Here is a 27,599-nt window from a genome sequence, read left to right as displayed (position 1 = left end):
ATACTTCTCTAACCTAGTTTATGAAATACCCTCTGGACAAACATTTTTTTGAAAATCTCAAGAAAATGAAGAAAATCTTCCCACTTCAAAAGAATATAAAGCCTTCCTATTTCTGGCTCTTCATAAACAAATAAATTGAAATAATTGTGCCAACTGTTTTGTCTACAGTGAAGGCATTGCTCTATTTGAACAGCAGCTGTAGTACAGATGCTCCCACCTTATTCTCCTTAATAGTTAGAAAAAGCACAGCCCAGACAGACGCAGGAGTAAAATATTTCAATTAAAGGCTAGTATTGTGATTTTAGTAGATTTAAGAACACACTCTGGATTCTTCAGTGCCAAAAATTTCTTACAAAAATTATTAATACACCTTTCCCTATGAACAGACATAAGTGGCTTGTGAACTGCTGAGACTAGAGCTTCTAAGCTTTCCTTTTGTTAAGCACAGCTTCACAAGCAATACTGCCATATTTGTATTTTATTTGCATAGTTTTATATATATATATGTATATATATTTTTTCTAGAAAAGCCCAATCCATTTTATATTTTGTATTTTCAGATGTTTTAGTAACATTTTTCCTTTAGGATGTGATCTAATTAAGAAAACATGGTTAGTTGAGTCACGAAAGTCAGTCCTACCTACACTGTAAAAAACAGTATTGGGGGACCCACACAAGTTTTCCAGCTTAGCTTTAAAAAAAAAAAAAAAAAAAAAAAAAAAAAAAGACTTTGCCAATACAGATGGAACTCAACCATGATCTAATTCTTCTTTGCAGTACTCTGTACTACACTGTTGAATGCTGAGTTGTAGCAAAATTTGTGCACAATGTTTATAACAAAAAATAATATTGAAAAAATACTGAAAAAAATCTGTAGCATAATTTTTTGGTAGAAGAGATGCGTTAGTATGAGACTGAATGGAAATTGTGAATTTGTGTCTCACACATTTTGGGTGAGAAAATGTTAGCATCTAAGTTTGGGAGTAACGACATAGGAACAGCAGTTGAACAGTACCTTCAAAACACAGGCCAGTATCTACAGAGGTAAAGAGTATCCATGAAAGAATATCGAAATGAAGCTTTTCAGGAAAGTAAGAAGTCTGAAAAACACCATAATGTAAGCCCTAGCCCCTACAAATATTCAAATCATTACTCAGCAATGGTTTTGCCATATAACAAATTCAATCCTCAGAGAGATAATCCTGTTTTACTAGTTGCAAATAGGCAGAAATAAGACAGTTTCATATTCTTTCGACACGGGAAGATTTCCTCCATCTTTCTCAGATTTATGAAAACTATACTGAAAACTATTATGTTCTCTTCCTTGCCTAGCAGGCCACAACTTCTACCTTCCTCAATGGTTCTGGAGACATTTAGGAAGGATGCAAAGCTCACTGTGGCCTCCGAGCTGAAAACTGACCAGTGTATGAGGAGGCTGATTCAAGGTAGAGACATTATCTTCCTCCTTTTCCATAGCTGTACCTAAGTAGACAGTACTGTCCTCACACATCCTAAGATTTAGGGACCTTAACAGTGAGTATAATACATGCAGATTTAAACTGAAAACAGACCACAAACCCTTGTCCTGAAAGGAAGCTTTTGGCAGAAACTCTGCAAGGTTAGACTCTTGGACTTCCTTGAATCCTCTCCCTTTCTTCTCTTCTGTAGGTTGTTTTTTTTCCCCCTCCCTTTTATCCAAAGAGGGGATGATTTAATTCTAAATGAGAAACTATATCCTTCAACATCTCTTAGCTGGTTTGGCAGTATTAACGTTAAAAGCCACGACTTCAGGCTAGAAAAAGCCCATTGCTGCTATAGCCTTGACCTGTTTTGGTTTTGGGCTAGTTCATAGTCAAGAAGGACAGTGCATTCTTAAGGTAGCATACAGATTATTTTCTTCTTTAAACTCCAGAAGCTTTACTGATGATGCCACTGTGACTTGGACATGACAAGATCTGCAACTTAGATTATCTCAAATTCATTTCTGGAAAAACATGATGGTGCTACAGCACTGCAACATACCTGGAATCATTACAATATATAAATATATATAGAGAGAGACAGAAATGTATCATAAACTCTTCAAAACCAATTTTAAACATGTGGAAATGAAACACCTCACTCTGCCCTTAAGTATAACACTAGACTGAAGAAATACAAATGTGAGCCCAGATAAATCAATGAGCCTAATGAAAGACAACAAAAGCAGAAGACACATACACTCAATGAATACTAAAGCTACTGAAAAAAATGGCACAACTAGAGATAAAGTCAGATTGTTGTTTTAATAAAGGTAGAACCACCAGGATTACTAATACTGGTTAAAGCTCCATCCCTGAGCTAGGCAGCAAATTGATAATGAGGAGGCTGGGCCAACTGCACCACCATCCTGCCTCATAGTCCAGGCTCACTTGTACCTAAGAACTCTTAGATACATTTGTCAAAGTAGATCGGTGGAAGAATGTACCCATAATTTCCAAAATCTGTGAAACTCTCTTGAGCCAGATTTAAAAAAAAAAAAAAAAAAGCCTGGGTAAAGTGATGTGATTTTTAGTTGAAAATTGGCACCACATGTAGGTGATTTTCTTTCCATCTCTGTAAGTCACTATGATATAATATTATGAACACAGCAAGCTCATGCTGTGATAAATTTATGATTAAGCAACAACTGCAGGAGAAACGGAAAATATAAGCAAAAGGATTTCTTCATAGATTCCCTTCTGCCACCACTGTCCATTATGACACACTGATTTTTTTTTTATTTTTTTTTTTCCCTGCATTAGCAGAAAAGGTGAATGAGTTAAGACAAGGCAGGTGGCAGGTTTTAGGTCCAGGTAGTGACAATGGCTCTCACAGCCATGCCTGGGCAGAGTTGTATAAGGGGAAGAATTCCTCCTCAACCTCCTGGGTCTCTTTGTCTGTCATGCTACTCCGCCTTAGTGTCTTTCTAGAAGAATTTCTATAAACACATTTTTTTTCTTGGTTTTATGGCTGCCCTCACAGCTCCAGCATTCTGCAAAGATTTAACTAGACAGTATTCAATAGCTGTAGTGGATCTCAGAAGATTTGTGGCATGTCCCTGCTTTGCAGGAAGACAATGGGCTAGCAATACTAGTGAAAGCAGAACTGGTATTCAGTTAAAAAGATGACTACACTATACTGTCTCATAGGTCAAGTAGGACGAAGAGAAAATATTTTAATGCGTTCAAAAAATCATATTATTGTGTGTATGATGTTTTTGTGCTTCACAGTGATCTAATCAAAAGGATTCACAATAAAAGTCACAAGCAGTGGCTTATACTGTGGACTCAGCTGGTAGAGCTTAAGAATGCCTCTCCCATAACCCTTGCACAAAACTTCCTTCTGACTCTACTTTTAGAGGTGTTTGTGGTTGTTTTTTGTTTGGTTGGTTTTTGTTTTGTTTTTAATACCTTATTACAAATATCCTGAGGCAAATCTGAAGAAACAGAACTAAGCAAACTGTAGGCTTTCCATTAGTACCTCCAAGAATGACATACGCTACTATGTTTTCATGACACCTTACTTCTGCACTGAACTCAGTAAGTTTTCATACATGTATCTATACAGAACCTCATCAGACCTGAAGATTCTGTCTTAAAATTATATTATCTTCCCAAAGCAAATAGATTATCTCAGGCAATTTCATGTTTTCAAGTATGACGCATGAGGAGAACTTTGGAATGAAAATCTATCTTATCAAATCAAAACTGATAAGCTTTTAAATGGCAATCAGATTCAGCATTTTAAATTCTCAGATGACCAACTCCCTCTCTTTTTTCTTAATTAAATGCTGACAGGAAAAAAAAAAAAAGGATAGAAGCAGAGGGAAATTGCTTATTTCCTAAAACAGGTGTCTCCCAGTTATTATTTCACTACTCTACCTGGTTTAGTCCTTACTAGTAGATATGCTTGTTCAGCCAAAAGGAAAGCTGACACTGCATAAAAATCAGCCATATAAGTAAAATAACTAAGCTTTTAGAACTATTGTTGAATGACCTTTTTACACTTTTGACTTACGTAAAATACTTTTTTGACAATATATGAGGAAGTTCTGTCTTATCACCACTTAGTCATCAATTTAAAGCAAACAACAAAAACCAAACCAAAACCTAGTTCCCAAAGCTCAGAACATGCTGAAACTTGGCTATTATACATCTTAAGTATATCAGTGTCTGGAAGATTTCCTAATGCCAAGAGGGGAAAAAAACCCCAAACAAACAATAAAAACACCCAACACACCACAAAAAAACCAACCAACCAACAATAAATACAAGAAAAACCAACCAACCAAAAAAACCCAACAACAACACCACCCACACAACACCCACACCACCACCACACAAACAACAAACAAACAAAAAAACCCCACAAACCCACGAAACCAAAAACCAAACACACTAGATTCACATACAGACCAGAGGCAGATCTTCCTTAAACTTCAGATTACACATTGAGAGAAATACAGCCCTTGCTAGGCATAGAAAGGACTGAAAGATATTCTGAGAGATCCTCTCCTCTCTCTTCTTTTTCTTAACACAGGATGAAACAGCAGCATTATGCAAAAAGCTTGTCCAGCCTATTCTCAAAACTCTTCCATTACACAGATTCCACAGCCTGCCTAGGGAACGTATTCTACTGCTTTAGCCTCTCTTATTATAAAGGTATTCCTAATACCTAACCCACATTTCCCCTGTTGCAATTCAAGTGTATTATTGCCCTGCCTTATCTACAGCAAACTCTGACAAAACCTTGTTCCTCTTTGGATCAATTCCAAACATACTTGAAGAGTGCTACCATGAACTTCCCTAAATTTCATTTTCTTCAGACCAAAACCATGTAAACTTTTTCGGTCTAACAGGCCATATTTTGCAGATCTCCATTCTTTCTTGCTTTGTGTTTGATAACACTTGGTCCTCATCTTTCTTCAAATACACTGTCCAAAACTAGACAATACTGCAGCTGAGGTTGCTCTCCCCAGTGTTGGGGAGAGCAGTTGAATTACTTAACACAGCTTACATAAAATGCTTCTGCTGGTATAACTTATTTTCCTTGCCCAACAGTGCACTACTGACACTTCATACTCAGACTCAGTCTGCAGGCTAGGGCAAAGGGGCAAAGATCTCCCAAATCCCCTTCTGATCTGTGGATATGGCTGTTATCCCAGTGAAGCAGATGTGGAACATTCCTTACATGACCTTAGCAGAACTGAACTCAGCCTTTACTCTGCTCTGAGCATGGGAGTAGAACCTTCTGCATTCAAACCTCACCCATTTGAAAAACAGGCAGAATATGAGCCTTATTCCTTCTATAACAGTCACAAGCACAAACAAGTCTGAAAACTACACGGATTCAAAAAGGCAAAGCACAGCTGCTGGGTAATTTCATTTTTGGCTTCAATATACAATGCCTATCTTCAAGTAGGGTAATGCATCTTTGCTCTTTCCTGAAATTTTGTTATCATACACTTTCACACCTCACACCCTGTTCTCTTTTCACAAGCATTGGGAAAAATTAGACATGGCAATAAAATTAAAAATAAGATGATCCAGCTCTATTTCATCCAAGATCCAATGCTTTCTTTCATGCTTAAAAGTACTCCCCACAGTTCTGCATGAGGTGAGGTGTATGTGTGCACATCCACCCAGTCAAACATTTTGAACACGGGAATATGTCCAGCTCTACTTTATTTGCCATGTCTAGACAGCTATAGCTACACATTATTGCTATGTAATTAATTCCAGCACTCTACTTTTTGTTATTTCTGTAATTTCTTATTTTGTTACATTTGTATGGTCTTACAGGTATTTCATTAGTTAATACAGCTTAACCTTCAATATTTTGTCACTTTTCAAGTACTCAGTTCTATTGCCTTTATGCAAACCAATGGGGCTTCAAAGAGCAAAACATGATCCAGTTGCCTATCACGACAGTAACAGAACAGCAATCTCCAGTTTTCTTTCTGTTGCCATATTTATTGCCATCATTGCTATTAGATGCACTTCTCTACACAACTAATTCTGATTAGCTACATCTTCACTTCCTCCTCCTGTCTCGTTTACATGCTCCTACCACAACCTTCTCCCTCCAGTCAGAAATGAGCTCTCAGACTTCTTGCTTCTACTGCACTCTTGTTTCTTTACCCTCTGTTTAAACCCTGCTTGCTTCTTCAGCATCCTCGACAGACAGGCAAAGAAATCACCCAGAAAATTTGATGCTTCCAAGGTGAGGAAAAAGACAACTGAAAAGAAGGTATCTAGAAAAGCCTTTTTCCTTCCTGATTATCACAGGTTACACTCTCTTCCTTGCTCCCTGTTTCAGCATAGAGAAGAATGACTTCTGCTGTTTTCCTCACCAAAACTCCCCCATCTCCCAAAAGAAAAAAAAACACACAAACCAAACCAAAGACAGTAAAAATTTTGGTCTATTCTAGGAGAGGCCTGTAGCCACTAGCCACTCTTCAGTTCTCTTAATCTGAGTTTAAGATAGAGATTAAGCTAAACAGTGTATTGTTTCAAGTAAGTTAATACAGCGAAACTTGCTCCATTCAAGCAGGTTTTCTTCATGAATTTTGGTAGATTCTGGCAACTCTCTGCCCTCTACAACACAGGCTTGATGTGTTTTATTTTATATGGATAGCTGTCACTTAAAGTATCAAAGGAGCACATGCAGGCACAAGTGCTGAGATCATTCTGAAAGACATTCATAATTTTATTTACATGCTCCCAGGAGCCCTTTACTGCTAACTTCTCTTACTGATATAGCCTCTTTCAAGCAAGTCAGAGGAATTCATAGTAACTACAACTATTTTTGTCATGTGCAAGTGTGTAACATACAAATCACAGAGATTGGAAATCTAAGATCTGTCATCAATTTTTATGAATCACCTTGCTTTCCTTGTCTTTTTTACCACTACAAAGATTCTCTGTATGCAATTCTCAGGCAACAAACATCATATCTTGAACTACAGCCATTTCCCATGTTTAAATAAATTTTTTAAACTCTAATAAATAGTTGGTAATGAGAACTATAACTATCATTTACCTTTACATAGTTTAGAATGTTCCAGAAAAAGGTACCAACCCAAATAAATTAATAGAGACTGCCATGTGATTCAAGATGTCTGATGGAATAACCTCAACTCTATTCAATTAAATTTACTGGGGGATAACTCTTTTAAACTGGTTTTTGTTTATTTGTTTGTTTTAAAGGTATTACATGTAGGCTAGATCCACAAATGGATACGATGCTAAAAAACTTAAATTTCAGCCTTGAGTTACACCACTAATCAGTGTGAGGTCTCTTGTGGAAAGGATGAGAGAAGCTAATTGCATGGAGCAAGCAGGCTAACCAGCACACTGAACAGGAATGTGCCCAACCCATTAAACAGGAAATGCTGAGCATAAGGCTGCTTAGTTCAAATGCTTTTAGGGCTCAGATGCATTTCTTTGAAGAACTGGGTGACTCTTCACTACAGCTGGGTTCCAAACTCCACCATGACTAAGCTGTAGCTCTCCTTAGGGAGCTTAATCCTGCAGGAGAGTTTAATGAGGCTTAGTCGATTTTAAGAAGCAGCAGGCAGACATGTACTTCAGCTGCAGGTCTGGATGGGCATTAAGCAAAATATTACCACTCAGATGGCCTTCTTCAGACTGAAGCACTTCTCCTGAAATAGAACTTCAAGCTCTTCAAGAGTCTCGTGCTTGAAAGTTCACACCCATGCTTCAGGTTTGGGGCTGGAGACATCTCCAGCTGTAAGCAACCCAGCACAGGATTCAGTTCCACAAGCCTTTTTAAACTTCCATTCAAATCATCCCAGATTCTTAGGTACCTAAAGCATACCCAGACCCAAAAGGCTTTCACTTGAGGGATAACAGAACACAAGCTAAAAAGCCACATTCAGACACAGACATACATCTAGGACAGAAAGCCGGTCTACACAGTGCTCATCTCAGCTGTAAAGCAGCAGCAATGACTTCACAGCCCACCACAAGCAATTTTAAGCTGACAGCAGCTACTGCAGGTAGTGCTGCAAGAATTGCATGCTCTAATAGTGAAATCAGCATCTTTACACACAAACTTACAGCCACACAGGAGTTCAGGCGGCCACAGATGAACACGTTATTAGTGCTATTGACACTTAAGTATTACCCACTAAATACAGCCACTACTGTCCACTCTGTCAACAAGACTCCTTCAAGAAAGTCCAAATTAGGCCTTTATACACTGGGAATGAAACTCATTCCTGCCTGATCTCACTTATCTGAAATTATGCATTTTGCCTAAGGTAATTATCTAGGCTCCTTTGATAATCAGCACAACAGACTTTACCTTGCCCTATGACAGTATCATGAGTCTTAAGTTGGAAGTGTACTACTTCATTAGAAAATAAATTGTTGAGATAGACACAGTTTCCCCTTCCCAGCATACGTGACTTCCTTAAATGAGAAACTAAGTCTTAGGTGCAACACTTGAAAAGTGTTTACCATTTCCAGGAAGAATAGGGAACAAAAATCAAATTAATATTACCTTACTAAGTATATCCACTTAACATTCCATTTCCTAAAAGGAAGCAACTGAAAAGCACTAAGGAAGTCAAACAAACTGTAAACAGTGACAAAGTACAGAACATCATGGAATTAAGTTACAACTGAACATAGCCCTCTCCGCATGCTGAATCACCATTAAAAGCCTTCTCTCTCAGCACTGCATGAAGCCAAGATTTCCCCCCCACACTTAATTTTTTGAAGGGGGAAAAAAAATGACGACAGAAATAAGGATGTCACTGATTCAGAAATCTCAGTTTCTCTGGGTATGAAAGGACCTTCTCCTTGCAGTACTTTTTTCGTCAACATTTGTTCATTCCTTCTGGCATGGGTGACAGCACTGACAGAGAAGAGCACTTTCGCATCTCTTATGAGTAAAACCAGACTTCGCTACTTGCAACAGTCAAAACCAATTCCTGGTATCACAGCAACTCTGGAGTTAGTCTGGCTAAGGGACTTTCAATGTTTAATTGTTTTTCAAACATGTCATAGAGGTTTTCCCCTACAGAATTTTCTGGAAAGCCTCGTCTCTTCTTTTCTTCTTGAGAAATCTTTGGGTTTGGAGCCAATTCTCTTTCATCACAGCAATTGAGATGCATTTGTCTCAGTCTGTGTTTTCCCCTAGCTATAACACGTTTTGAACTCATTTTAATTTTGTTTGCCAAATCATCAATCTGTTTTTTCAACATTTTTCCCCACACTGCTGTTTATCAGTCTTGGCCTCCATATTTTAAAGCATAGAGAGACGATAATTCATTTTGGGGTGAATGTAACATTTAAATTAGTTCCTATAAAAGCACCAACAGCCCTTTCCTGTCACACAGACATTCAAGTATTGGTGAGCTCAGGGCCATAAAATCTTTCCAGAGTCCAAAGAGAAAAATATAGTACTTTTTTGGGGGTGCTGATCTACTGGCCTCCTCAATTGTGAGCCCTTTATGGATACACAAACAGCCATGAAGACAGCTTAGAAAGGGTACTGTTAAAATGCCTGCAGCTAGAGCATATTGAGAGAAGCAGTCTGTATTTATAGAGTTGTTCTGTCTCCAAGAATTTCAAAGAACTCCATAGTCTTTTATAATTGCTAAATAAACTATGTTCATTTGTTAAAGTTATTTAAACAGCTGTTATGAATGGTCATGCTTTTCAATAACAGTATGGGTAATGTGCTTAAATGGCAGAGAGGAAAAGGATGCTTTACTAAAATTGTTCAGGTTTTGTCATCAAAAAAGCCAGTGTTGTTTGACCCTGATGCTGACGGCACCTGATTTTTTCCTTAAACGTTTCAGAGTGTCCCTGAAAAATTCCCCCTGGCTCTTGAAGGAGAGCAAAGGCTTTACCACACACGCAAATGTTTTGCATTTGAGAAAACAAAACGAAGTCCCTGACATTTATATACTTACCCCATTCCCTTTTTTGTGTTTGATTATGACAGGAGCAAGACACGAATGTCAGTTCCCGTGAGCAACTGAAGTGAATTTGACTCTACATTCCTTCCAAACAGAATGTGTTGCGACTGTTCAATTATTTCTGCTTGTTAGTCTTCAAACTGTTCATTCTCTTCTTACCCACCCCATTCTGCTGGCTATACCCCTCCCTTACTTCCAAATTTCCCAAAGCTTCTATTTAGCAAAGTTACCACTGTTCAACTCTAACATCCATACACATGTACGTAGGCAGAAGTTACAAGGAACACAATGCAACGCTCCAGTTAAGACAAGCCCATGAGAGAATTACTTTGTGGAACTGCTCTGCATAAACAGCAAACAAATACCAAGAAGGGTGGAAAGAATATGTGACCCACTGAAGACCTGCAGGAGGTTTTCCCCTAAAGTCAACAGATGCTGAACAGTAGTAGAATGTCAAATCATACAGATGTGTTTACATGGAACATGCGTTGTATCTCTGCATGCATTTTTTTCAACAGTAAAACATTTATGTATTTTACAGCTGTTTACCCATACTTACCAATGGGGAAATACTATTACTATGATGTAAGTGTCACATAGTGAAATCAGAATGGTGCAAATTCACAAAAATAGTTTAAATTGCAATTTCAAAGCGACACCTGGTTTTGCTTTAGTCAACCTATGAAGTCATCAGTGAAACCAGCACATGTAAGTTACGTATGAGCTTAAAAATGAACTTCTCTAAGTTATCAGTGTATTATGCTTTCAATAGTAGGAAAGTTATTGTTACACCAAACTTGTAACAGAGTATTCTGCACATCACAACACTAAGTGGTAGGGCATTTTCTTCCACATTAATCTTATTTCATGTATGCAAACATATGTAAAATTACGTTGTAAAACATGAGGCAATATAGTGTATTGATAGTTATAAGACACGACTTTCATATGATTGCTTCAGCTTCATCTTTACACAAAGATTTAAGTGTTGCCCACAGAACCATGCGCAGGTTCTGAAAGTCTAATACCCATACATACGTACTTGTCTGAGGACAGGCCTGTCTCTCAAGGTATCTCAGGATTGACATTTGTTTCAAGTTTATCTATTCCATGTCATAGAATTAAAATTATCTGTAGAAGTCAAAAAAAAAATCAACACCAATTGCAGGTATAGTTGGAAAAATAGATTTATTCTACAGAGCACATCTTTCATAGATGCCAATCTTTGTTACAACGTTAATACATTAAAATAAAATGCATAGAAATGCTCAGAAAAAAACAACAGTAGCAATGACTTTCTTTGCACCCCATGTTAATTGATAACTATGAAATCTTGGACAATGCCACTGAGTATTATCTGGCTACTGTTTCTTCTCTAAAAAAAAAAATATTTAACAAGAAGGAAAAAAAAAAAAAGATCTTGAAGTATTCAGGACTAACTTTCTATCTTTTGCATTTTAATAAAATTACTACATTTTCCCTTCTTCCTTTTCAAGTATCTCCACATTGCCACTACTTATTCCTTTGCTCAATGAAATAAGAGGCTCTGCCATGAAAAAAAGACTATACATTTAACAGCACTGACAAAAGACCATGAGATCATCAGCCACTCATAAATATTCTCATATTAACTAGACAATGAATATCAACACTGCCACAAGCATGATATAATTTGTAGGAGCTCATCCCTCAGTTCAAGACAGGTCTGGGAACTGCATATTGGTGGTTATCACGGAACACCTGACATGGAATTTCACATTCTAATCTTACTTCACTGTAATTAACTCAAACATCCCCAACATTAAAATACTGACAGTTGAAGTTAAAGACAGTTTTTATGGAAAAAAAAATAGTCTTTTATCCTTGGAGTCCATTCCAGCACCTCTAGAAACAAGAAGCCACCCTAAACAGATATAGTTGCTCACATTCTAGCTCTTTTGTTCAGCCCAGCATATACAATTTTAAACTCTAATAAACGCACAGCTGCACTCTGTACTAGCAGATACCTAAACTGCTTCATCCGAAGTTGCAGTCACTGACTCACACCTCACAAATGCAGAACTGGAGGCAAAACAGGTAAAGTGACCTTTTTTAGGCTGCTCAAAAGCCCAGTAGCCAAAATTTCAACACCATACAAACAGCCTCAGACTTAGTCCTGCATTTTACCTCTGAGGCAACACTTAAGTCATGGCTGATCTTATCAAGCCACAAAACCTGTTTTAACCGACTGTCCTTTGGGTGTTTAGGATTCATAGGATTTCCAATAAAGGCAAAATGTTTTACTAATGCATTGTTCACCGAGGGGCTTCTTAGAATTTGATAACAAATACTCTAGGTCTTCAGCTCCTGGCTTTCCTTCTCCTAATCATGTCCCTCAGACTACTATAAGAGGAGCTCCAACAACCTAGAAAGAGCTAGAAGCACTGGCTCCTTTGTCTTAGAGCTGCATGGAGTTCTCTCCTTATGCTACGATAGAAGAAAAAAAAAACCAAAACCTCACACAACCCATTTGTTTAGTTGCAGCCTGGTATTTGCAAGCAACACTGAGTGTATATACGGCAGACTGACTCAGCCTGAAAGTCAAGGTGGCAAAAGTGAAGATTTTTTTGGCCAGAATCCAACCAGTAACAGTCACTCCAAGTACTGGGAGAACTATACAACCTAGGATTTGTATACTCTTTGTCAGAGGAGAGGGGACACAAGCCAGTCCCAGTGGTCATTAATCTTATTTGGATGAAAATAACAGCCATCTGGAAGAAAAGCGATGGTATCTTATCTGCAAAAGGGACTGTTGGTTGATGTTGACAATGTGATTAAAAATCTTTTTGAAGCTTCTAAGAAGGGGATGTAGTGCTCTGCAAGCAGGTATACTTCACCACTCTGAAAGCGTTAATTGAAAGATCTCTGGCAGCTCCCTGTTCTTCCCATTAGGTCCGAGACGATAATTAAGTACCTATGAAGCTACACTTGCAGAAGAGGAAGCAGGGGTTGCATTCAAGTATAAATGGACAGACCATAAAGAGGTGCAATGCAGACATGCAAGCATACTCATGCAAATAAACCATATTTACAACTTTAGAAAGAAAGATTCTTCCTTAAGTCTCCTCAGCAGAACATATGTCTCTGTGCTACAGCAGAGGAAGTCTGTCAGGAGACTGCAAGTACCTTAGGCCTCCATGTTAATCAGTCCATTATTCAACTGCAGGAACTTTTCCCCAAATCAAGCCAGCAGACGCTCTGTAATACCTAACCCATAATTCATCAAGCTCTTCGTCTTTTAAGCCAAAACTTGTCCTCAAACTCCCCACACAATGGAGCAGGAGCCAAGGCCACAAGCTGGGCACCTACACAATCCTTTTTTCATAAGTATGAAGCAAAAAACTCTCATGCAGCCTCCATACTGTGCAGAAGTTCATAAACACGCAATAAATTAAATACAGAGAAAAACAGTCACCAATGAGACCACAATCCTGGACTCTAGCTTTACAAGAAGGGTATCCATCACAGTGAAGTAAAGAGGACTGTCACCTTACACTAACTACACTCTCAGTTATGCCTACTCTAGCAAGCGCTCACAAAGCACCTTTTATCTGAAGGAAAAACTATCATCTAGAAATAGCATGAGATTCCAGCAGTGAATCAGGTTCATTTTTTTTCTTCATCCAGGAAATCTGTTTTGTGTCTCAACAGGATGCAGAATGTTGGACCATTTGCTAATCTAAGAATTATCTCATGTTTAATTATCTTAACCTTTTTCAGTCTTGAAGTGTTACTGCGATTCAGGTGAACAATAGAAATATTCAAGATCTTTAAAAAAAAAAAAGGGGGGGGGGAGGGTAGAGGGATTTTGGAGAGGAAATAAGGCAGTATATTTTTTACAGTCGTACTTACAGTGAAAATGTGATGCAAGTTGATCCTGGCCCAATCTCAGTGGTAATGAGCCCTCGGTGGATTGTTCTCCTGAAATCACTTTTTTTACTGGATAATATTTGGGTTTGATCACATATTCCTGTGTTTGGCCATGATGAAGATTCATCATCAGTGTCTGAGATGAAAGGGGCAACATCCTGTTTTAGGAAAAAAAAAAGAGAGACAGAATTATGTAAGAATTAATAAATTAGACATAGAAACTACTGGTAAAACATTAAAGACAAATTCATCTGCACCCCAAGTTCTCAAAATACAGTTTGGGAAACTTGCTAGTTTCCAATTAAGCACCTGATTTTCCATGCATTTAGCATTCTCATTGTCTTGTCAGCTCAAACACACACCTAACAGGGATTATATCACTTTTTGACATAGCAAGAGAAGTATTGTGGACAGCTCAGAAAACAGGGAGGAATGGAGAAAAGTCCTCCTCAAAATCAGGAGTTGAAACTCAACTTTATTAGCATACAGATCTTTCCAGACTGGTCAGAGAAGCAGTGGTGCATTAAAACCTCTCTCCATTTCTTACAACTGTCATTTCACACCAGATGTGTTAAGTGAAACCTAAGCCCAGCTGACTTTCTCCCTCTGTTCCTTTCTCCCCTATACACCTCTAGCCATAAAGCAAAGCACTGCTCCTCTTGCTCTTTTTCAGCCTGTCTCCCACCTTGTCAGAAGGTCTGTCTGTTTCCCTGCTCCAGGTTACTTTCCCCATCAACTTTTTGTCCGCGCTATAGAGCATCTCTGACAAATGTCCCACAACAACATGGCATCCTTTCACACCAAAACTATTTCTTCTTCCTGTTAAAGAAGATTACTCCTTCAAGCTCACCGATTCTCTGACAATCACATTCCTTACTTGTATTGTTAGATTCCCCCCTAAGACCTCAGCTCCTCGCTGCACAAGACCTTGCCAACTTTCAATAGAAACTCCCTTCTCCCCTTCTCAAAACCCATGGGTTTTAAGCCACCATCAGTACCAGGAACTATTTCTTTACTGACAAGCCAGCCTCCACTCTTCCACAGAGTTAATTAGCAATAAACAAGCAGGGGAGTAAATAATCACGCAGCTGATAGCCACATGCAACGAAACTGCGAGCCGCTTTGGGGCCCTGGGCTGCAGAGTTCCACTGCCTAGCCAGTAATAGCACATCTTCAAGTAACAAACCTGTAAAAAGCAAGTTTTCAAGAAGCTGTAAGCTAGCGTAGATCGCACTGCAGAGATGTGTGTTCCTCAGAGAGAAGCATCAATTACTAACCTAGTAACAGTGGCTACTAGGGCTATATTGTCCTTTGCTCAAATGAAGGCCTGAAGAGTGGGATGCTGTAAGCCTCTCTCACTTTCCTTTCATCTAAGGGTCTGTAATATCTTTGGTCTGCAAAAGTGGAAAAATGAGGAAGTCATGGCATTTGTAACAACCATCCCTCAAAGAGCCACAGTTCTGCAGGGTAAATAACTGTCCTCTGAGAATAAGGCATGGGCTCTGTAGGACAGAAGACAGTCAAGCAGTGTTTCCCCACAGTGGTGGGACTGAAGAGTTTCAGCTGAGTGAGAAGTCAGACAATTATTGTATTTTCTGACATGTGGAGCCTGAGCCAGCTCCTATCTCTAAATCAATGCCTGATTCCTTAGTCATGTTATTCGAGGATGCTTAGTAACTGCTGTAGCCAATGGATTTGTGGTTAGAACAAACAATGGGGTTTTGTCCTCCACAGATGCTAACTTGGACCGGTTTGAGAAAAAGTGCATTCATTAGCAGAGGCATTCTATGACTCTTAAATACAACAGAAACATAACTCAGACTACCTCCAAGTCAAATTTTTCTAATGCAGTGCTTGCACAGTCTCATCATATTCAACTAGAAGTCCCTTCCTCAGACTGAAAATACCATGCTTTCTGTGTTGTCTTTAGGTTTCCTACCAGCAGATCAAAAGAGAGGCTTCAGGGATGCTGGAGGTCAGGCTCAGAGTTTGACACAGTCTGGTAAGTTAACAACAGGAAGACCTCAGCCTGTGATAAAGCTGAAGTCACTGTCTTCACTACTGCTTACATATGAACTTCGGTTCTTTGAAGAGTCACTACAAACCCTCCTGCACAACCTGTTTTTAATACAGATCTTGTTTTACGCCTGTGTATAAGGACATCCATTTCTGCACATGGACATAAGAGGGTCTATTCTAAATTCTTCCCATGTTATGCGCAAGCAGATCATGACAACAGAGGTCAAAGTACTACACAAGTTGATACTACAGCAATCCCTGAGAAGTTTTAGATATTTAACGGTGTTATCTTCTTTGACTGGACACAGACAGATGCTGCTATTTAAATGCCTGTTTCCAGTTAAAGCTATAACATGTTGTAAAAAGTGTTACCTTTTATATTACCACATATCCAGCAACACCATAACCCAATCCTGTCAACCTGGAATAGACTCCATCATAAAACTTAAAATTAAAATAAAATTTTTTAAAAATAATTTAAAAAACGGACACCATATCAAAGACAGGAATGCCACACATCAGAAGCTGAAAGTTTTACCACAAGAATTTATAAAAGCTTCCTCTTCCTTCCTTCTCAAGCATTCCAATTTTCTCCCTTAAATTAGCTAGCATTAAATATTAATGTTAACTAATTATTGTTAGGGCAGTACAAGAGTAAGTTTTGTTTTGCAAGAGAGTGGTTTACTCAGTAGTACACAGGAAAGCTGTAATCTTTCCTTTTAAAGAACTGGACTTTCTAGAGTAAACACCTTCACCTGATGTGAGAGTTGTTAATATTTGTTTCAATATGGAGTAAATCACCTATTCTTGTATTAAGGTGTATGGATACAACAGTTGCACAAAACCAAATTTAAGAGTTGTCTAGACCCTTTTTCTTGCACATTTTTGCATCATTTTTTATGATCTTTGTGTATAACTGTCACAGATCTTTAGTACAGCTATGCAGAAAAGTACTCCAGATGTTTAAAAGTTGCCCAGTATGGGACATCCACTGCTAATGTGGATGTGAGCTAACTGGTAGCAGGTTACTGCCAGCAATCCAACCAGCTTGACTGGTCTTGCTCACAAGAATTGCAGTTCCAGTAGGAGCTGATATGGTCAAACATCAAAGCATTTCTGAGATCCTTCTGTTCTGCTGTTCTTTTGATATTCAAATTCTTCTCAACATGACCTAGTTCTTAAATATGTTAGTTCATAATCAGAAGGATATTGCATAGTTCACTGAGATGCTGCATCTTCCGCTAGAATCAAGGATACTCCTCTAACTACATCATGGGAACAATATGGGACCAGTCGCATAGCTTATAAACAGCTTAGGTCTAGACACTAGTAAAGGGTTTTTTCTCCCTAGACCAGCACATAGGGGTCCTTCAGTGGTGCAGGACTTCTGAATAAGAAGATATGATTTTGGTGGGCTCAGCAACACAGTAAGGGGTATTTTTTTTCCTTATATTGACCCCTGTGAAAGAAATCTTCAGAACCACCCCTTCCAATTGACCTCAGAAGACAGATGAGAGCTTGAGCCTCAGAGAGAAGGCAAGTAATATGTCAGCACTGAAAACAATTAATACAAGTGTAAGATGTCACAAGGAAACACTTCAGGCCTAGTACGGTAACAAGCATCACCCCAGTGCCTACTGAGCCTTTGGAAATTATGTTAACAGCTCTACTACAACATATTCCCAAGTCCTCTAAAAAGCAGTGTTTGTTGCTGTGACTGCTGGTGCCACCTTGCCAAACAACCCTCCTAGGACTACTGCTGCTTCTTCCCTTTCCTGTAGGATGGCCTCTGCCAATTTCAGGAGCTCTGCCTGAGCCCCTCATACTGGTCCTGTCTTCACAAGGTGGCCCAGGTGCTGTATCCAGTCACGCCACCCATGCCAGGGACTCCTGGCACAAAGCAAAAGCCAAGCCTGCTATTACATTCAGATTCATTCAGCTGTCCCAAGACAAATGGTTTACTTAGTTCAATCTCTGTTCAGAGTACACTACAGTTACTGAATGGAGGATTTTCATCTATTCCCAGTGTTGGAATATCCAAATGAATAAATAAGTAGCAGCATAGACTGATTTCTTCACAACACTACTCAAGGTTCAAAGCCACTAGGAATAGCTGGTGCCATTAATATCTTGCTACACGACAGCCCCCAGAGGATACATGAAGTAGGTCACAGACACTCTAAACCAGGTTTTTATAATTTAAAACAAAGAAATGAAAGGCATACTCATCAGCTCATGACCACTATACTTAATATTAAGAGATAAGTAGTTTTTATCTATTAATAACCACCATCACCACAACTGAAGGTATTTAATTGCCTCCCAACTTTAGCGCGCTGCTTACTGCACATTTGAACACCATACAACACCGTGGGACTCCCTGAGCATTGTTGCAATGCAAAATATTCAAGTACTACTAAAGGTCCCAGTAATGCTAGTTCAAAAGATGCCATCACTAGTTTCAGTCTTTAAATTTTACATCGAACAGCCAAGACTACACAAGATTTTTGCATTACACAGGCTTACGTCACTAATTTATCTGGTAGTTTGTAATTAGATGGTCAAAATGCACATTAACTTAATAAACTTGACAAAAAATTTCCATTGCTGAAGTGTATGCAAGGCAGATAAACAAATGTCTAATTGCATTTTCAAACAAACAAACAATATGATAAATACTAATAAGGTTAAAACAGAGGAAGAACAAACATTTCCAGCTAACTAACATTCAAAAGAAAGCTGTCTTGCTTGATAAAAGCAAACCAGGAATGCAATCTATCAGAGTAACTCTGGCAAGCAGAAATGAGACCAGCAACATTTGGCATGAAAAGTACTGTCTAGACTAAATAAGACAAGCCTGACTCAGGCTGCTTTCTTCATTTTATTTACCATAAGTCTGATGCTCCCATGTAATGAACAGTCAGAAGCAGAAGAAAATCCAGCATTTTCTAAAACCATGAGATAACAAAGAAAATATAAAAGACAGTTCAAAAGGCATGAAAATAGAACTAAATCCCCCCTCCCTGTAAATTATTAAAATTCAGTTGCTAGTTCAGCCTGACCTTTGCCAGCTGTTTCCTCCTTACATTGCTTCTCATTTTTTTTGATACGTGAAAAAGTTTAACTTTCCAGCTTATAATGAACAGATGGAATTTCTTCAAAGCCCTTTACATTATCATACCCAATATCAAGCAAGAATGGCCTATTTCACAATGTCCTACCAGTCACAAGAGATGAAAGAAAGGAAGTGTTCAAGCTTGCTTTCTTTTCACCATTGCAAAAATTCTGCACAAAACTCATTTTATGTACAAAAATGTATTTTTAATGCATAATTAAGAATCCTGGCCCTGAAATACAGTACAAATACTGCAAAACAAGCACTGAGACCTGCCTGTCCTAGAATACCAAAGCTGAATTAGTATTTGAATTATAAACCTCCCTTGACCTTATATCTTTGTGACACATTTTCCCCCAGACGAAAATCTGCAAAGATCATGGTTTGGACACAACTAATTTGTTTTCAAACAACACCTTCAAGTTATTAAGGTTTTTTTTTAATCCCTTTAAAAGGTTAAATGTTATTTACACTATAGACAAGATCTTATTTTATCATAATCAAGGTGATTTGATTTGTAAAGGAAGTAATATTACAAATCTTAATAAAGATTTTTAATCTACACCAAGAAAAAAAAAAAAATGGTTAAACAGGGAATCAAAATTGTTTTTTATAAAGTTTCCCACAGAAATGTAAAATATCAACTTTTATCTACAATTAACAGTTTTGCCCAACTTAAATATAATTTATGTAGTAAAACTCTTGTTGAAGACACTTCCAGGGATTATCTACTCTTACGCATTTCCTAATAAAGCTAGCCCTGCATTTGCAGACTCAGCTGATTTGCTCTTTCATTAGAATCCTTTTGCCAGCATAAGCTGGTCTAATAGCTGAAGTAAAGCTCTCTGAAACAACAGAGTTTTGAAACTAAGCACAACTATGACTCCATTGATACGTTCCATCTCCCACACAACACAATAAACTGAAATGTGTAGATTATGAACATCCTTCCAGGTTTCTAAACAGGAGAGGTACACCAAGTTTTCCAGAATCACAAGCAACGATTCATTTCCTAGATGTCAAAAAGCAGAAAAAAGGTCTTGTATCTGTTGGTTAAATGTTCAGATATAGAGCAAAAATACAGATGCTCAGTCACACAACCTGATGGAAGCTACAAGTTCTTGCAAGTTATGCAACAGCAGGCAAGCATTTCTCATGTAACAGCATTTAAAGATTAAATTTGAAGAATACTCCTTCTGAAAAGGAATTATATAAACGGTAATTCAATGAGAAAACGGAAATCTTCCCCACTAGGTATTTTCATTAGAAAGAACACAAAGTTTGTTCTACCCCACTCCCAAAGTGTCATCAAGATAAAACAGATGCAAATCTTTAAAAAAAAAAAAAAATCTTCTTAGAGTATTAAGTCCTAACTATCTTCAAAGTAAATGGACACTTAAGGAAACAGTCTGCATAAAGGAAAATCTGATATGAGACAAAAGCCTGTAGTCTTACAGCAACAGCAACTTGCGAACTTCCCTTTTCACTGTGCAATGAATGACCAACTAGAAGCTACAAATTATTGATTATCTTATGCGTAACTTCACCAACACTTATCCAGTGGAGCTCTTCACAAATCCAGATGATTTAATTCAACATCCAGACTATTTTATACAAGTTCTCAGTCATACAAATACCTTCAATTTGTCAAGCACCTCTTACCAGCAAAGTTCAAGGAGGCAAAAAAAGAAAAAAACCCAAAACAAAAAAAACCCCCACTTATGTATGTTGCTTGAGTTTGGTGGTGGGTGTTTTCCACCTCCTCATCCCATCCCCCAGGCACTATATTTGATAATATTACATTCATGTAAGATACCTTGTCAGTGTCTTTTGGAAATCAAGGAATGTATCAAACTCATTAATAGTTGAACTTTTAAGATTGGTTGCCAATGTAACAAATCTTTGCATTAAAAATTTGAACTTCAGACATTCACTATGTTGCAACAGTGAGTCAAGATGAAATTCACTAGTTAGTGGCAAATTTACTTAACCAGGGCACTAAGCAAATTCAATCCATAATCTTTAGTTAAGTAATATATCCCCTCCCCATTTCACGTTACATTTTCTACAGAAAAGTGGTATGTTACTGAATATTACACCAACACTCTGTAATAAAAAAATAACTCTGATAAAGACACATTATCTAGTGATAATTTCTAATCTGTCCACCCATGAGACAGACTTTGGTATTAGAAAAGTATGCTGAAATGACAATTAAAAATAGAAACAAACTCCCACAATGGATATGATAAAGGCAAATGAGCACAGCTGCTGCAAAGCAAAACCATGCATCACTAATCTACTCAAATTCTTGAGCATGTTAAACAAAACAGCAGACAAAGAGCACAGTTGGTTGATATAATTTATTTGAAATGCGAAAAATACTTTGAAGGCTTATCGTACAAGAGGCTAGTAAGAAACTATAAATTATAAAACAGTATTGCAAGCTTAAAATGGGCAAAGATATGGAACAGATACACTTTTTTTTCCTTGGACATATATTAATTATAGTTTGTCCTTTTGAAGACTACTAACACATACATGGTTTGGTAATACCTCACTTCAGTTAAATAAGTAACTTAGAATTTTTGTAACAGTAATTGAGAAAAACCCTCAAATCTAATTCGGCCTTCCAGACTGGCAAGCATATATTTACACAAGATGGATTGATTCAGAAAATACACTTATAGCCTTGTCTGAACTAAGAAGTCTGTCATTTAGGAATGTAACAACTAAATAAAAGTAAATATGCCAGTAAAGAACCTAAAACTTTGGTCTGCCCTTGAGATTCATGCAAGTTAAGTCACAATTATGAAAAAAATAAATACAATGAGCAAGTAACTACACTATCAAGTTTTTGTGTAGATGTTTTGTCACTACAGCTTGTTATGTCTAGGAAATGTTTTAAGAGTATGACCTTGCTCGTATAAGCAGAGCTTCTCAGAAGGGGTCAGAAATACGGAATACATAATAGATTTATAACCTGTTTATAAATTAGGCTTATATACAAGTAGGAAAAGGCACAAAACCCCAAGACAATTAATAGTGGCTGGACAGGAATAGAGATGGACTTGGAGCACCTGGACTGTAGGTGCAATTGAGCACTGATGAACATGACAATGTGCATCAGAAGCAACAAGAACTTGTCACGCACGTTACTGATGGGTATGCTCAGCGCAGCCAACCAACCCAGAGGCTCTAGCATCAGCCTGGTGAAAGTTTCCAGTGTACAAGACTGGATTAAAAGATAAAAGTCAAAGGACTGCTGAGTGCAAAGAGCTGAAGGAAAATACAAAGAAAGGCTTTTAAAAGGCACCGATACCCACAGAGCTAAAAGAGTCCATGAAGCACCCAGGCAGGGAAAAATTCAGATTCTGTTCTGTTCAAGAGAAAGTTCTTTATGGAATGTATGACAGAAAGATACAAAATAACCCTGAATTCAAAATGAAATGCAATAAATTCTAGACTAAAAAGGAAATACTTTTTTCCACATACTGCATAATGGGTTTATGGAAAGAAATATCACAAGATATGATGGATCATAATTGCTTCCAAGGATGCCAATGTAAATGGATGATGAGCACACCTTAAATTCAATTATGAGATCGAAGGGAAAAAAAATAAAATCAGAAAACCCTGTACTTAAGGTTAACTTTGCCCAAGTATTATACACAAAAAGTGCCATGTGCTCACTATATGAGAATGAACTAACTCCTCGTGTTTGAATGGGGAAACAATATTACACAATAACCATTTTAACCATATTTACTGAAGGCTTTCTAAATTGACTTGACAAGAAGCATAAAATGCATAATACTTCACAACAGGCAAGCCTAGAAAATTTCAAGATTAAATCCAGACTCCAACTTCAGTACATGTATTTCTCAGCAGAAGCTCTTTTTGATACACTAAATCATCAGCAAGAAGCTCTAGCAGACTGTACTGGCTAGATGATGCACTCCCTGAAACACCCCAGGGACTGCTCTTACTAAAATATGCCACAGAATTTAGCAATCCAAAAGATAGAGAGTCAGAAAAAAAACAAAACCAAAAAGTTTATCCAAGCTCTCCTCCACAGAAGCCACCTAAATTCAAGTGATGCAACAACAGCATGTTCCCTGCCACATCTGGGAAGTCTGGAAGCGATGCAAGACAAAAACAGAAGTACAAGTTGTGCTGTACCCCTGATGGCGAAAAGATAAGTCATGAAAAGCTTTGTAGGTAGAAATAATATTTGTATTAGGCCAAAACCACTTTTAGTATCTAAACTTTCAAATGTACAACTACTTTCTTAGCTGAGCTATATAAACAACTCATATGATCTGTTTTTTCATACCACAAAACTGAGTAATAAAGGTTATCCTTTGTTTTAAGTCATGACAAAAATGGAATGTTCCCATTTACAGACAGAACCAGGGAAAGGGGAAACAAAAGCAAGCAGTTACCAGGAGTCTAACTTTGCAGGTCAGGAGCTTCCAAAGCCTTGTGACACACATCTACAAATAGTTTGAACATAACGTCACACATAAAACATTTTCTAAGTAATTAAGGTAGTAAATCCATGCAGGATCAGAAGACAGCAATTTCTAAAACTTATTAGTGAATTTCAGTTGTTTCTTGAGATTCAGCCACATATCTTTTTGTTCATTAAAACTGCATACATACAATGCAATATAACTATGTTTTTATCATCATGGATTTTCAGATAAATATGATCTAGGAAAATTATGTGTTTGTGCCTACATGGTATAATGTCTTACAAAGATAAATGGAAGGTAGCTGTAATCCTGTTTGCGTTGGTACAAGATCCTCAAAGTAAAAAAAAGTCACTTCAGCAGAGCTAAAGAACTGACTAAAGCTAACGGAACTAATAAAGCATTTATTCACTGTCATGACCTGGGAAATTCCTCTGCAGAAAGAACCTTGACAAAAAACCTTGACAACAGATTAACAAAAATCAACATGCTTTATTTATACTTCTATTAGAGATACCACAAAATATTTAAACCCCACCAAAACACTATTTATCAGCTTGTTTAGTATCAGAGACCAGATAGAGCTGATTTTACCTACATGATTGCTTTAAGGCTTAACAAGAACAGCACTTTAGGAGTATCTCTCTTTGGTTAGCATCCCAGAAACAGGAGAGGTACAATATATGCCTTTTAACTTCAGACTTTAAAGGAAGATAAAATAAGTTTAGTACATCAACATCAACACTACCTCTTGACATATATATAGGTCACTACAACATTTCATACCACAAGTAAATCTAAAAACAGCACTCAACTCTAGACTTAAAAATAGGCTTTTTCTCATTTACTTGCTTAACTTAATCCTACTAGAAAAAGACTGGTTGCTTGAAGACTGACTGTTAAAATAATCTTGCAGAAAGCAAACTCATAATATAGAGACAGTAATATTTTTGTCTGAGAAAGGTTCATGATTTTCAGCAAAAATTACAGGGCTAAAGGTGAGAGTAGATTTCAACTGAATAGCAACTCACCATTCCACTGCTATTGAGTCCAATGAATGCTATGAGTATAATTAATATTATAATGATGCACTGTTGTTATTTCTAAAATAATTAAGTAGACAGTAAGCTTATCTAGTGCACTGAGGCCAATGATGAAAGCTGTTTGAAATCTCAATTTTACTACTGATCTTGCTATAATGAGCAATCCAGTTTACTCCAGAGACAGAGAAGTTATCCTAAAAAGGTTAGAATAGGCACACATTTTTAATTCTCTCCACTGCAGTATGTGTAAAACAATGATCTACATCACAATCTTATCAGATGCTGCAAAGTATTTAACAGTGAAAGGTTTTAAGATTGTACAGCACTCGGTACACATGCAAAAGACTACCAAAACAGTTAAACTAGTTTTAATATGATCTGTTTCTCAGACACTAGCATAAAATCCCAATTCCACTTAAGTCAACATCAGAACTCTGATTTATTTCATTGCTGGCCATGATTTCATCCCAGGACTTTGTTATTTGTCAAACACAGCTTTGCACCTCTGGACTCAAAGCCCATAGATGCTACGTTCAGTGGCCTTTACCCTGCCTTCAAATGCCAAATGCCTCTTGGTTCCTAACTCTGGCTCCTGAAACTCACATTTGTCACCCTGGAAGGCAGTGAAATGCAAACAAGTTTTAAGAACACTGTATCCCTGACTTCAGCCCATGATCACCACAGAGATAAAGTATGTGAAACCAATCTAATTCCTTATTATAAAAATAAGTCCAACTACAGTTCAATTCAGCTTGCAAGAAAGCAGCTATGAAGAATTTCTGACATACGGCTGAACCAACAATGTCTGGAAGAACTTGGACCTCCTATTCCACATCGCTTTGCCTACTTTAAAAAAAAATAAAAATACTGTGACCAAAAGCCCAGACTGCATTCCAGAGGCCTACGAATAGCTTGTTTTCCTATTTGCAGTTGGTAAATTTGAAGTCTATGAGGCATTCTTCTGGTTTTTAAGGTTGTCTCCAATTTCTCCTCAAAAATTCACTTTGCTTCTTTCTCTACTTGTAATCTTCGCTTTCCCTAGAAGTACAAGCTTTGTTATAAGAAGTACTTTTCAGAGCAAATTTTGAGAAAATGCAGTTGCTATACATGCCTTCTTTCTGAAACTCTCCCATTCCTTGGTTTTGGTACAATATTTTATGCATATATTTCTAAGTCGCTGAAGTTTGTGACTTACAGGTTTGTGTTATACACAGGCATAACAATAAACCATATTTCACAGTACGTAAACTTTTTTTCACCTGTTGCATAAGGGATTTCTTTTAAACATAAGTCAAATACTGTCATTCCAACAAGCCTAAACTATAACAAGGACAGGTTATAAGGTGTTTGAAATTACATCCTAAGGGCTTAATTTAGAAGCTTCTCACATTCTTTTGATTTGCGTGCTTAAGTTATTGAAATGTCTGCTAGACTTCTTTTTCTTTCCTCGTTAATGACTTCAAAGAAGTACATGCTTGAACTCCTAAATATATTAAACTAATTTAAATTATCTTAAAACACCCAGTGACTGCTCAGCAAACCAGAAAAAGCAAACTGTGCTTCTGGAAATAACATACTATTTAGTTAGTGAACTGCACTCACAATCAATTAAAAAAGAAACACATCTAATTAAAGAATACCATCAATATGTATAATGTGATTTTTTTAAAGTTGCTAACGCACCACAGTAACCTAGAAACATTAAAATAAATTTTAAAAACTCCTAAAAAGTTCATTTAAAAAAAAATATTTTTAATAAAGTTTTCATGGCATACAATTTATGCTCTTTATTTTGGGGGGGGGGTGGGGGGGGATAGAAAGAAAAAAGCAAACTTTTATGCACCTTCCACAATAAAACGATTCAGACATGCAATTTTAATCTACAAACTCATCAGTTTATGTTATCATTTTAACTGGTATCTTAGGCTTGTTAACTTAATGAAAACCAAAAATTAAGGACAGCATTTCCCTCTACAGGGGTGAGTTCTATCACAGAATTTTTGAAAATTAAAACAAGGTTTCAATTTTTTTAAAAAATTGTACATAGAAGTGAAAAACCATCCTTAATGTAGCTCTATTTTGAACCGTAAAAAAACCCACAAACAGGTCTCTTAATTATAAACCGAACCAAAATTTGTATTTTCAAATCAGATGATTGGCAGTGACAATTTACTGCCAAAACTAACACAAAACTGATTGTTCATAATATTTGCATAGGCTAATACACATTGAATCACAGGACAGGTCAAACAACATTATGCACATACTGAAACATATACATCTTGCAAACAGAATCTACTGAGATCATTTGTCACGGTAGAATATAAGCAAAAGAAGTCAGTATCATCTCAGGACCACTGACAAAAGCCTGCACTTTAAAAACATGCTGTTCTTTGGTGCCAGCTGATCGTCAGCAGCCTGGCAGAACTTGTTCCACTGAACTTTTGGAAACTGGCATTCCTGCTAAACAGACTTTTTGAGGCCTGTGTTTAGCGCCACACCAAAACAGCCCATGCAAACTCTACAGCCCTTGGTTCTACATGAAGCAAATCCATCTCTACCTTAGTAAAGCACTAAGGATTTCAGAAAGCTGTGAATACTACTGTAAAACTAACAAAATTACACATTTCCAGACCACTGGGCTACCTCGATTCATGACGATGCTGAGCACATTCTTCCTGTTTCCAGCACTTAAACATTCCTGTAATTGCCTGGTATTTCTCGACACTTTTTGAGTCTTTTGGCAGGACCCACTGCTCAGTGCTATTTTTAGAAACAGAAGCAACAAATACCTTAGGTACCTTTCCTTCCACACCATTTAATGATGAAAGGCATAGCTGTTCGGAACCCCTGGGCTTAACTTTTAAACAAAGAGTGAAAGATGGAGTGGTCACTGCTTGTCTCCAGTTCTTTGTCTCCACTACTTTGGGCTTAGCTTGTTCAAATTCTTTCGTCCTCTCCTGTCAGATCGAGGTTTATAGGCACACCTGATCACGTACAACAAGAGCAATGGGCAAATATTGTAAAATCCACTATGCACACCCACAGACAACAGGTCTCAATGA

General features: G+C 37.5%; 1 protein-coding gene across 4 annotated transcripts in view; it reads right to left on the bottom strand.

Annotated features, from left to right (window-relative positions):
- The window catches only part of LTBP1 (latent transforming growth factor beta binding protein 1), a 193,207-nt gene that overhangs the window by 130,712 nt on the left and 34,896 nt on the right, over nucleotides 1-27,599 (bottom strand). For all 4 annotated transcript variants that reach the window (XM_065630477.1, XM_065630479.1, XM_065630478.1 and 1 more), the window contains exon 4: nucleotides 13,865-14,040. In XM_065630477.1, coding sequence (XP_065486549.1) covers nucleotides 13,865-14,040 — 176 coding nt within the window. The remainder of the gene's footprint in view (nucleotides 1-13,864; nucleotides 14,041-27,599) is intronic.

The sequence above is a fragment of the Caloenas nicobarica genome, chromosome 3 (genome assembly GCF_036013445.1).
Source record: "Caloenas nicobarica isolate bCalNic1 chromosome 3, bCalNic1.hap1, whole genome shotgun sequence".
NCBI lineage: Eukaryota > Metazoa > Chordata > Aves > Columbiformes > Columbidae > Caloenas > Caloenas nicobarica.
The sequence above is the reverse complement of the archived record's forward strand: the minus strand, read 5'-3'. Positions and strand labels throughout refer to the sequence as shown.